Source organism: Sus scrofa, chromosome 5, assembly GCF_000003025.6.
Source record: "Sus scrofa isolate TJ Tabasco breed Duroc chromosome 5, Sscrofa11.1, whole genome shotgun sequence".
Classification (NCBI taxonomy): Eukaryota; Metazoa; Chordata; class Mammalia; order Artiodactyla; family Suidae; genus Sus; species Sus scrofa.
This window is the reverse complement of record NC_010447.5, coordinates 82,980,854-82,993,359: the sequence shown is the minus strand read 5'-3', so window position 1 is coordinate 82,993,359 and position 12,506 is coordinate 82,980,854. Positions and strand designations below refer to the sequence as shown.

At 35.0% G+C, this 12,506-nt stretch overlaps 1 protein-coding gene across 2 annotated transcripts in view; it reads right to left on the bottom strand.

Moving 5' to 3' along the window:
* The window catches only part of SLC5A8 (solute carrier family 5 member 8), a 115,364-nt gene that overhangs the window by 95,183 nt on the left and 7,675 nt on the right, over positions 1-12,506 (bottom strand). For both annotated transcript variants that reach the window (XM_021091084.1, NM_001291414.1), the window contains 2 exon segments: positions 11,629-11,694; positions 9,655-9,706 (listed from right to left, as the gene is read on the bottom strand). In XM_021091084.1, the coding sequence (XP_020946743.1) occupies positions 9,655-9,706; positions 11,629-11,694 (118 nt within the window).

Here is a 12,506-nt window from a genome sequence, read left to right as displayed (position 1 = left end):
ATGTTCCATCACAAGTGACTAGATATAGGTCCATATTATATTTTTTAATGGAAGGATAACAATTCTATGCCTACAGACTTGAAAACCTAGATGACATAATCTGCCAAAATTCAGAGGAAAAAAAAAAAAGATGATCTGAATAGATCTATATCTATTAAATAAATTGAATCAATAATTAATAACTTTCCAAAACAGAAAGTCCCAAGCCCAGAGGGATTCACTGGTTAATTCTACTGAATATCTAAGGAAGAAATTATACTAGTGCTGTACAATCTTTTTCAGAGGATAGAAGCAGAGGGAATACTTTATAACTCATTTTATGAGATGAGCATCACCCTAGTACCAAAACCAAAAAAAAGACATGACAAGAGAAGAAAACTACACATAAATATCTCTTATGAATATAGATGCAAGAATTCTCAACAAAATATTAGCAAATCAAATTTTAAAAGCATAAAAAGAATTAGAATCCCAAGTGGGATTTTTCACAGGTATGCAAAGAGGACTCAACATTGAAAATCAATTAATGGAATTCATCACATCAACAGACTAAAAAGAAAAATAACATTATCCTATTAATAGATGCAGAAAAAGCATTTGATAAAATCCAAAAAAATTCATGATAAAAATTCTTAATAAATTAGAAATAGAGGGGAACATTTTTTTTTTCTTTTTAGGGCTGCATCTGCAGCATATGGAAGTACCCAGGCTGGGGTCAAATCAGAGCTACAGCTGCTGACCTACGCCACAACCACAGGAACATGGGATCTGAGCCATGTGTGCGACCTACATGGCAGCTCATGGCAAAGCCAGGTCCTTAACCCACTAAGTGAAGCCAGGGATTGAACCCGCATCCTCAGAGACACTATGTCAGGTTCTTAACCCGCTGAGTCAAAATAGGAACTCCCAACGGGAACATTCTTAACCTGATAAAGATTATCTACAAAATCTTATAGCTAACATTACACTTAATGGTGAGATACTTGAAGCTTACCCACTAAGATCAGGTACAAGGCAAGGAAGGAAGAAATAAAACTCTTTGTTCACAAATGACAAGATCGTCTTTGTAGAAAATCTGAAGTAACCAAAAAAAAAAAAAAAATCTCCCAGGTCTAACAAATGATTATAGCAAAGTTACAGGATACAGGTTAATATACAAAAGTCTACTGCTTTCCTATACAGCAACAAAAAGAAGTGGAATTCGAAATTAGAAACACATTAGCATTTACATTAGCACCCCCCAAAATGAAATACTTAGCTATAAATCTAACAAAATATATACAAGATCTATATGAGGAAAACTGTAAAACTTTGATCAATGAAATGAAAGAAGAACTAAATAGATTTTTCATGCTTACAAAAAGGATTGTCAATAGGATTATTTTCAAGATGCCAGTTTTCCCAGTCTAATTTATAGATTCAATGTGATCCCAATCAAAATCCCAGCAACTTATTTTGTGGATAATGACAAACCATGTAGAATTGACAAACTTATTTTAAATTTTATAGAGAGAGGCAAAAGACTCAACAGCCTACACAATAAAGAAGGAGAAGAACAAAGCTGGAGGAATGACTGTACCTGACTTTAAGACTTAATATAAAACTATAGTCGTCAAGAGATTGTGGTATTGGTGAAAGAATACACAAAATGATTGACTGAAAAGAATAAAGCACTCAGAAATAGACTCCCATAAATGTAGCTGACTGATCTTTGGCAAAAGAGTAAAGGCAATATAATGGGGCAAAGGCAGTTTCTTCAACAGATGATGGAACAACCAAACATCCAAATGCAAAAAAAAAAAAATTAATCTAGACACAGAGCTTACACCCTTCACCAAAATTAAACCAAGACGGCCTTGGTTTAGACCTAAAGGTAAAATACAAAACTATTAAACTTTAGAAGATAGCATAGAGAAAACCAAGATCCCTTGGGTATGATGATGGCTTTTTAGATACAACATCAAAGACACAATCTATGAAAGAAATAATTGATATGCTGGATTTCATTAAAATTAAAAACATATGTTCTGTGAAAGACTATCAAAAGAATTAGAAGACCACGGTACAAACTGAGAGAAAAGTTTGCAAAAGACATTTGATAAAGGGCTATTAACATAATTACAGAAAAATCTCTCAAAACTCAGGAATAAGGAAAAAAAACTGAGTTTAAAATGTACCTAAGATCCTAACAGACATCTTACAAAGAAGATATGCAGATGTCAAATAAGCATATGAAAAGATGCTACACATCGTATGTCATCAGGGAAGTGCAAATTAAAACAACAATGAGATACTACTATACACTTAATAGAAAGGCCAAAATCTGGAACACTGACAATATCATATGCTGAAAAAAATGAGGAGCACCATAAATCTTTCATACATTACTGGCAAGAATGCAAAATTTTAACGGCCATTTTGGAAGACAGTTTGGTGGTTTCTTATAAAATTAAACATACTCTTATCATTCAATCCAACAACTGAGCTCTGCTATTTACTCAAAAGAGTGAAAACTGTATGAAATAGTCTCTCCAAAAAGTTGAAATGAAGGCTGAGAACACTTATAGATCTAGTTCATAAGAAATACAGAGAATTGGGGAACATAAAATGATCCTATGGTGATGCAATCAGTAAAACCAAGAACCTGGAAAGTTAGCCAGCTGAACTTTTGACATTTATAGAATAATATCCTCAACAACTATAAAATACACATTCTTTATAAGAGTATACAGAATGCTCAGCAAGATAGACCATATTCTGGGCCATGAAGCAAATCCCAATACATTTCAAAGAATGAAAATCGTAAGAGTGCTCTGACCAAAGTAGCACAAAAAGGTATGTTTGAAAATCACCAAATATTTGAAAATTACATAGCACACTTGTAAATAACCTGTGGGTTAAAAAAAATCACAAGAAAAATTAGAAAATATTTTGAACTGAATGATAATCTGTATCAAAATCTGTAGGACATAGATGAAGCAGTACTTACAGAAAAATTTATAACTTTAAATATTTATATTAGAAAAGAAGAAAAATTTAAAATCAATGATCTAAGTTTCTATCTTAAGAAGCTAGAAAATGTAAGCCCAAAGTTAAGTAGAAGAAAAGGAACAATAAATGTATTAGCACAAACTAATGAAAGAGCAAACTGGTAAAATCAACAAAGTAAAAAAACTGGCTCTTAGAAAAATAGATTATTATTAGGAATAATTAGAAGGTATATCATTGTAGCTACTACAAACATTAAAAGGATAACAAGAGCATTTTTTTTTTTTTAGGGCTGCACCCGAGGCACATGGAGGTCCTCAGGCTAAGAGTCGAATTGGAGCTACAGCTGCCGGCCTACACCACAGCCACAGCAGTTCAGGATCCGAGCCACGTCTGTGACCTACACCACAGCTCACAGCAACGCCAGATCCTTAACCCACTGAGCGAGGCCAGGGAGTGAACCAGAAACCTCATGGTTCCTAGTCGGATTCGCGTCCTCTGTGCCATGACAGGAATTCCAAGAGGATGTTTTAAACAACTTTATGCCAATGAATTTGACAAATTAGACAAAGTGAATTAGTTTCCTAAAAAACACAGTTGAGCAAAAATTGACTCAATAATAACTAGAAAATATGAGTAACTCTATATTTTTGAAAGAAACTTAATCCATAAACAAAAATCTTTCTACAAAACAAACATCAGGCCCAGATGCCCTCATCATGAATTTTTCAGCATTTAGGAAAGAGAGGCACAGATTAATACAAATTCTTTCAGAAAATAGAGGAGGAAACACTCCCCAAATCATATAACTGATACAAAAATCCTGAAAAAAAACATTAAAGGAAAAGCAAATTTCAGGCCAATATTCTTCATAAACTATAAAAATCCTTAACAAAATATTAACAAATCAAATCCACAATATATAAAATGGTTACTATATTATGACCAAGTAAGGTTTATCTCAAAAGTAAAAATTGATTTAACATTTGAAAAGCAATATAATTTTCCATATTAACAGAGCAGTAAGACAAAAAAAAAAGAGAAGTAAAGGGCATACAAACAGGAAATGAAGTAGTAAAACTGTTTTTACTCATAAACAATATAAAAATCCTAAAGGATTTACCAAAAGCCTACTTGAATTAGTAAGTATATTTAGCAAGTTTTCAGGCTAAAAATCAATGTATAAAAGTCAACTGTATTTTATTTGCTTGAAAATGATGAACAATTAGAAAATATTATACAACAATACCATTTGCAATAGTAAGAAAAATATCAATTATCTAGAAATAAATCTAAGAAATACATATAAGACCTCAACATAAAAACTTAAAAAATTGTTAAAGCCCTGGGTAAATATGTCACATAACAGAGTGGAAGAATATTTGCCTTGTAAAATGACAGATCAAGTCTTTTGCCTCTTTTTTGCTAGGTTATACTTGTCTTTTTTGGTATTGATTTTGTTATTCCACGAGCCTGAGCCAGTAAGCACAACATCAACAGTCATCAGGAAAAGGCAAATTAAAACTACAATAAGATAACGGATCATACAACTAGAATGCAACATTGAAAAGACAAATACAAAATGCTGGAAAGGACATGGAACTCTTATACACTGCAGAGTGGTCATGCAAAACAGTATAGCCACTTAGAAAAGCTATTTGGCAGTTTCTCTTAATGTTGTACATGTATCTAACCTGTGCTGGGTCAGAACAGGTATATATTTAACTTTATACTGCTGCCAGATATTCATCCAATAAAAATGAAAACACATCAAAAAGAAAAGCAAGACAAAACAAAACCTGTATAAGAAAGTTCTTAGCAGCCTTAATTCAAAATAGCCTAAAACCAGAAAGAACCCAACAGCCATCAGCAAGAGAATGGATAAACACATTTTGGTAGATGCATATGATAAAAAACCAGCAATAAAAAAGAATGAACTGATACATGTAGCAACATGAATGAATGCCTCAAAAACATTTTGTTGAGCAAAAGAAACCAAACGCAAAAAGGCATTATTTGAATCCATTTATATAAAAATCTAAGAACGGGGAAACAAATTTATGGTGATGAAAATCAGGCACTGGCTGCTTGGAATGGAAGGTGGGATTTATCAGAAAAAGCACAAAATTTGGGGGGGGTTGATGATGGAAATATACTATAACTTGTGTTGGGTGGTGCTCAAACAAGTATACAAAATTGTCAAAACTTATCCAACTGTACAGTCAGGTTCTGTGCATTTTATTGTATATAATCTATATCCCCAGTAAAATATGATTTTCTGTTTTAAAAAGCAAGAAAGAAAAACTTAAGAGACAAATGAACCAATTATAGTTACATAAACTTATTTGGATCCTGATTCTAACAAATACTGAAAACAATCCAGGAAATCTGAACACTGACCTCATATTGATGATATTAAGGAATTAATGTTAAGGTTTTAGAAATGATGAAGGTACAACTGTGTTTAAAAAACACATCCTGGAGGGAGATGGAATTAAGATGGCAAATAGAAGGACTGGAGCTCAACTTCTCTCTTAAAAACAGCAAAATTCACAACAAAAGGCTGAGCAATCTTCAACCAAATGGACCAGAAACCTTAAAAAAGATATCCTACTCCAGAAGACAAAGAGGAAGCCACATCAAGAGGTAGGAGGAGGATATATGCAACCCCATATCTCCCGGATGGGAAGCCCCACAGACTAAAACTAACTGGTTCACAGAGACTCAACTATAGAAGAGAGAATTCTGTGCCCCACATCAAACTCCCACATGTGGGGATCTTGCACTGGGAGAAAGAGCACCCAGAGCATCTGGCATTGAAGGCCAGTGGGGCTTGTGTGCAGGAGCTCCACAGGACTGGGGGAGATGGAGAAAACTCAAAATAGAACTACCATTTGATTCAGCATTCCCACTCCTGGGCACCTATCCAAAGAAAACCGTGACTCACAAAGACACATGTACTCCGATGTTCATTGCAGCACTATTTTCAATAGCCAAGACATGGAAACAATCTAAATGTCCATCAACAGAGGAGTGGATCCAGAAGATGTGGTACATGTACACAATGGAATATTACTCAGCCATTAAAATGAACGAAATACTAGCATTTTTAGCAACACGGATGGACCTAGAAATTGTCATGCTAAGTGAAGTCAGCCATACAATGAGACACCAACATCGAATGCTTTCATTGACAAGTGGAATCTGAAAAAAGGATAGACTGAACCTCTTTGCAGAACAGATGCTGACTCACAGACATTGAAAAACTTATGGTCTCTGGATGAGACAGTTTGGGGGGTGGGGGGATGTGCTTGGATTGTGGGATAGAAATCCTGTGAAATTGGATTGTGATGATCATTATACAACTATAGATGTGATAAATTCATTGAGTAATAAAAAAAGTACAAAAAAATAAAAATGAATAAATAAATAATAAAATAAATAAAATGAACGAAATACTAGCATTTTTAGCAACACGGATGGACCTAGAAATTGTCATGCTAAGTGAATTCAGCCATACAATGAGACACCAACATCAAATGCTTTAACTGACATGTGGAATCTGAAAAGAGGACAGAATGAACTTCTTTGAAGAACAGATGCTGACTCACAGACTTTGAAAAACTTATGGTCTTTGAAGGAGACAGTTTGGGGAGTGGGGGGATGCACTGGGGTTTTGGGATGGAAATGCTATAAAAATGGATTGTGATGATCATTGTACAACTACAAATGTAATAAATTCATTCAGTAATAAAAAAAATATTTTTAAAAAACAAAACAAAAACAAACAAACAAAAAACACATCCTGGTACAAACTTCCAGTTATGCAATATATGCATCATAGGAATGCAACATACAGCATGTTAATGATACTGTATCACACATTTTAAAAATTGCTAAGAGTAAATCCTCAAACTTTTTTTGTTGACTTACAATGTTGTGTTAATTTCGGCTGTGCTGCAAAGTGACTCAGTTACACACATAACATACATTCTTTTTATATTCTTTTCCATTATGGTTTATACCAGGATACTGAATATAGTTCCTGTGCTATACAGTAGAACCTTATTATTTATCCATTCTATATGTAATCAGTAACATCTACTAACCCCAAAACACCCCACCCTCACCTCCTTCCCCTTTGGCAACCACAAGTCTGTTCTCTGTGTCTATGAGTCTGTTTCTGTTTTGTAGATAGGCTCATTTGTTTCATATTTTAGATTCCACATATAAGTGCTGTCATATGGTATTTGTCTTTCTCTTTCTGACTTACTTCACTTAGTATGATATCCTTAGATCCATTCATGTTGGTGCAAATGGCATTATTTCGTTCTGTTTTGTGGATGAATAGTATGCCATTGTATATATGTACCACATTATTCACCATTCACCTGTCTTTGGACATTTAGTTTGTTTCCAAATCTTGGCTACATGTGAACAGTGCTGCTATGAACATAGCAGTGCATGTATCTTTTTGAATTACAGTTTTGTCCTGATATATGCCCAGGAGGGGGATTACTGGATCATATGGTAATTCTATTTTTAGTTTTCTGAGGTACCCCATAATGTTTTCCATAGTGTCTGCACTAACTTACATTCCCACCAAGAGTGTAGGGGGTTCCCTTTGCTCCACAACTTCTCCAGAATTTGTTATTTGTAGACTTTTTAATGATGGCCATTCTGACTGGTGTGATGTGGTACTTCATTATAGTTTTGATTTGCATTTAAGAGAGTAAATGTTAAAATCTCTCATCACAAGAAAAACTTTTTGTAACTACATATGATGATGGATGTTAACTAGACATTGTAGTGATCACTGCAATATATACAAATATTGAATCAGTATGGTAAACCTGAAACTTACATAACATGTCAATTACACTTCAATGAAAAAAAAAAGTACACAAAAGACATACTGAATTCAGATGAAATGATAAAATATTTCAGACTTGCAGCAAAATAATACAGTGAGGGAAATAGGGAGTGAATTAAACCACGAGTCAATACTTATTAGTGTAGAGTTAAGGGTACATTAGGTTTCAATACACTATTCTCTCTATTTCAGCATAAATTTGAAGTTTTTCATAATTTAAAAAGGTTTATAAATTATACCTAGAGAATGCTAAATTCTAATTCAGCTAAACAAGTTTCTATTGAGCATCTGCTGCAACCTAAGTACTCTGTCTATGCTTTGTCTACTGCCTTGATAACAATAAAATACACAATTGATATTCAAATGACCAAAATGCAGTTCCTTGGATCCTAATTTACTCCCACAGAGTGGTTCCATAAACTTCTAAGAACAGAGTCCTTGACTTCTTCACAATTGAAGGCAGTGCTTTCTCATTCCCAGAACTGCCCTTTAAAACTCTAAAGCCAACATCTTTAGTTACACTGAAAGCCAATAGGTAACTTATGAAGTTTATAGCTCAGTTCATTGCATATGAAGTGATCCATTCATGATGCTGGTAATATCAACACGGAACATGCCTGATATTCAGAATTCAATAGGCACATTATATAATGGAGTTCTACTTTGTAATGAGACTGTTGCACTTTATCAACGTAGGCGACAACTATTACTATGGATCATAAAATCAAGAAATTAATATGTGCAGTAAGCTGGGGATTTCCATTTTATATTAACTTGAGGAACTGTACTGCATTCTTCCCATAACAGAGTCCACTTGTTCATTTTACCAGTCTTAGAGATAAATTCATTTCTGATTGATAAGGATTCAAAGGATGTAGAATTTCCCTGAAGTCTTTTGAGGGTATGACTAACACATACCTTTGCCTCAATAAACAATCCCAGGTTTATTGCTATTATACGTCCCCAAAACTAGGGCATAAAACTAGGGGCATCAAACCCTAACCCTAACCCTAACCCGTATAATAATTTGTTGATCTGTATAATCATCACTCATTTGTTTGTAAGAATCTGTTACTTTTCACTATGAGCAAACTGATAGTTCAAATCACAGAGATCTCTTTTTCTTGTCCTGTGGGCCAAGTGGGGAGAAGAAAAGTTTTTCTCCCTGCCAGATTTTACAATAGGACTGAGCCTGAGCTGAATAACACAGAAGCCTCTTGGAGATGGGCTCCAGGCTCTAGCCGCATGGGAAGAAGTGCAGTCATTCATGATTTAGACTACAGGGGGCGATGATTCTGAAGGAATGGAGAATGGCTTGTTGGGCACGTCCCAGAGAAATACCGCCTAGTGAAGTCTACCCTTCTACTGATCTACAGACCTTTTGGAGCTACAATCCAGGAAACTAGGAAGCTGCCAGTGTAGACACCAAACCCACCTGGCCTGCCTCTCCAGCTCCCGAAGAGAGAATAAGGTCTATTAAAAATGAACCCCCAGGAGTTCCCATCGTGGCACAGAGGAAACGAATCTGACTAAGAACCATGAGGTTGCAGGTTTGATCCCTGGCCCTGCTCAGTGGGTTAAGGATCTGGGGTTTCCGTGAACTGTGGTATAGGTCACAGACACGGCTCGGATCTGGCATTGCTGTGGCTGTGGTGTAGGCCAGTGGCTGCAGCTCCGATTAGACCCCTAGCCTGGGAGCCTCCATATACCATGAGTATGGCCCCAAAAAGCTAAAAAAAAAAAAAAAAAGACCCCCCAAATGTGAGTGGCATATTGGTAACTCTAAAATGTACCTTGATTCAAGGCCAGAGCAGGGGCATAAATAACAATTCCAGTATACAGAATCTAGGAGGAAGAAGAAAACCAAGTAAGTGGTATGAATTATGAAATAAAATAAAGATATTTCCTATAAATTTGATTATGAATTAAGACAGCAGTTTCAATATACTTCACAAAATTTGCTTATAACTTGAAAAATGTTATTTAGGTGAAGTTGACACTCCTTATCCATGTGCGGTGTCATCATAGGTTATAAAAATCTTTTATGACAAATTCTGTGTAAAAGTAACGACTACTTATGTGGTGCTTAGTGCAGATAGTCACTGATCCACCAATTCAAGTTTGAAACCAATTTTCCTAGATCTAAACAATTAGATAGGAAAAAAAGATGTAAACTTAGAAGAGGATGATCCTTCATTCATATGCTTTCACACAGTTATTAATCGCTGCATAATTAACCAAGAAAACAGTGAAAATTTTGGAAATTTGTTTTTTAAAGTTTGCATGCCCACTAATTAAACAAGAATAAATTTGCCCTAAAATATCCCAAAGCCAGCAAAAATTCTAATTAATAATAATAATATCATTTATTATTTTTCATTCATCATTTAACAAATATTTATTAATCTGGGGCACAATAGTGAGAAAGACAAATTTTTTCTCAGAATATCATTTTAATTGCACTTAACCTTTCAAACATATCACACAGAAGCTACTTCTATGATTACTCTATAAAACATAAAAAAGTATTATGTAGTATTTGATTATTTGATTACATTGTATGAGCAGTTCTATGGAAGTAAGTCCTTCAAATAGCAGATCTTAAAGAACCCCTCTTTTTTGCATGAATCATCTAGCTTTCCACCGTCGTTATTCCACCCAAGCTAAAGATTTGAAAATGTGACCACAGGCAATCTTCCTAAACATTGCCCACACTTTTTAATTTCTGTTGGCACGCAACAATGACTCAAAAAGGGTCTGATACCCCACTGTTGAATGCAAGCCTCCAGCCTCAGTTCTGTGTCAGAATTTCTATCAGACCCCAAAGGGCTCTTTCCTTTCCCATTGCAAGTGTTAAGTACTGATAAAATTTAAGCTCTGTAATTTACAAAGTTATAAAATGGAGTCAAATAATGTACAAGGCCCCCTGCACATGCTTTCTATTGGAGAAATGGAATTGTCAATAGGGATGAGAATGAAAACCGCTTCCTAGAACTCCATTATTAAACTCATCGTTAAAGCACTTAGCTGCCAATAGAAAGATAGCTATAAGTCATGCGACAGTGATCCTAACAAGCCTCCAGCAGCCTAGATTAAGGATAGAGAGTGTTTTCTGTCAATGACGGCTTGGCAAATCTTTGTTTTCCGTGTGTGCCAACCAGTAAATCTATACTTGCATATTCTTGAAATACTGGATTGTGTGCTTGGCTTTAAAAACTCCTCCATAGTGCACAGTTTTGTCATTTTACACTCAGTGACTGTTTCAAGTGGGTTTACAGTTCAGTTTGTAAAAGAGGGCACTGATGCATTTTTTAAAGTAGGCTTCTGAGCAAAGAAAATTATTTCCTATTGTCTTCCTATGTCAATTAATTTTTCTTATTAAACTTATTACTCGACATGTTGCAAAAATACTAGGAAATATACAACTTGTTTTGCCTTTATTACAATTCCTAAATCAGCTACTACAGTTTCTCCAAATGTCTTTGTCATCTCAGTAATGCCCTTACTGTTGCTTGATCAACATAGTACTCAATGTTCACTTAATTCATTCTGTTTTCCCAGGAAGTAATGTATTTGCTGCAACATTGTTTGATGACTTAAGGATTAATGTTATTTAGTGACAAGTGTTTTTCCTGTTTTGTTTCCTCCTGTTTTCCACATCTCTTTTTAATCTTTCATGTATCTACCCAATAAGCTTGGCCTAGGTGCCTTGTTTAAAAAAATTTTGGATGAAAAATGATAAAATAAATGAACTGAGAGCTACTTACCGTTTGAACAATGAAGAGGATTGTTCCACAGAGACGAACGCATTTGTTAAATCGAAGTTCTAAATACTGTTTCCAAAAAAGGAAAAATGGTTAGTGTGTGAAACATCTGAACACTTTTTAAAAACCAGCAGTTTAAAAAGGAGTTAGAAATTTAAAGCAACTTCTTAACTAATTAGTATTCTGCATTGCCTTTTTTTTTTCTTTTTTTTTTTTTTTTTTTTTTTGGTGGCCGCACTCATGATATGCAGAAGTTACAAGGCAAGGGATCAAACCCGCACCACAGCAGCGACTCAAGCCACTTCAGTGACAACGTTAGGATCCTTAACCCACTACACCACAAAAGAACTCCTTGTATTCTGCATTTCTATTTTACTTTTATTTTTAATTACATACAGCAAAATTAACCCTTGTTTCAGAGTTCATTCAGCTCAATGGGTTTTAACACAAAACCTTCCCATTATCTCCAGAAAAACCTCTTCCTCTTGCTCTTCTGTGGTCAAAACCTTCCCCTATCCCTAAACCTTGACAATCACTGATCTGTTCTCCATCCCTACAAGTTTTGCCTTTTCCAGAATATCTGACAAAAGGAATTACATTCTGCATTTTCAGAATGGGCAAAGGTGTTGTCCTTCCTTTTCTCTTGCTATCTACTCAATACATTTCCCTTGGTTCACTTAGGAAATTGAAATTCCCACTTCAAGTAATTGTGATGGAATTGTCCATCAAGGTGTCTGCCTCCTCGGACCACAGGGTGGTTACATGGCCCAATTTCAGCCAATCAGTTTCTCTTCTCAATGGGCAGTTGAATCTTAGAGGCAAGATATAAAGACAGAAAATGACTGGTGCAGAACTGTCAGGGTGACCTAAAGGGGCCACCT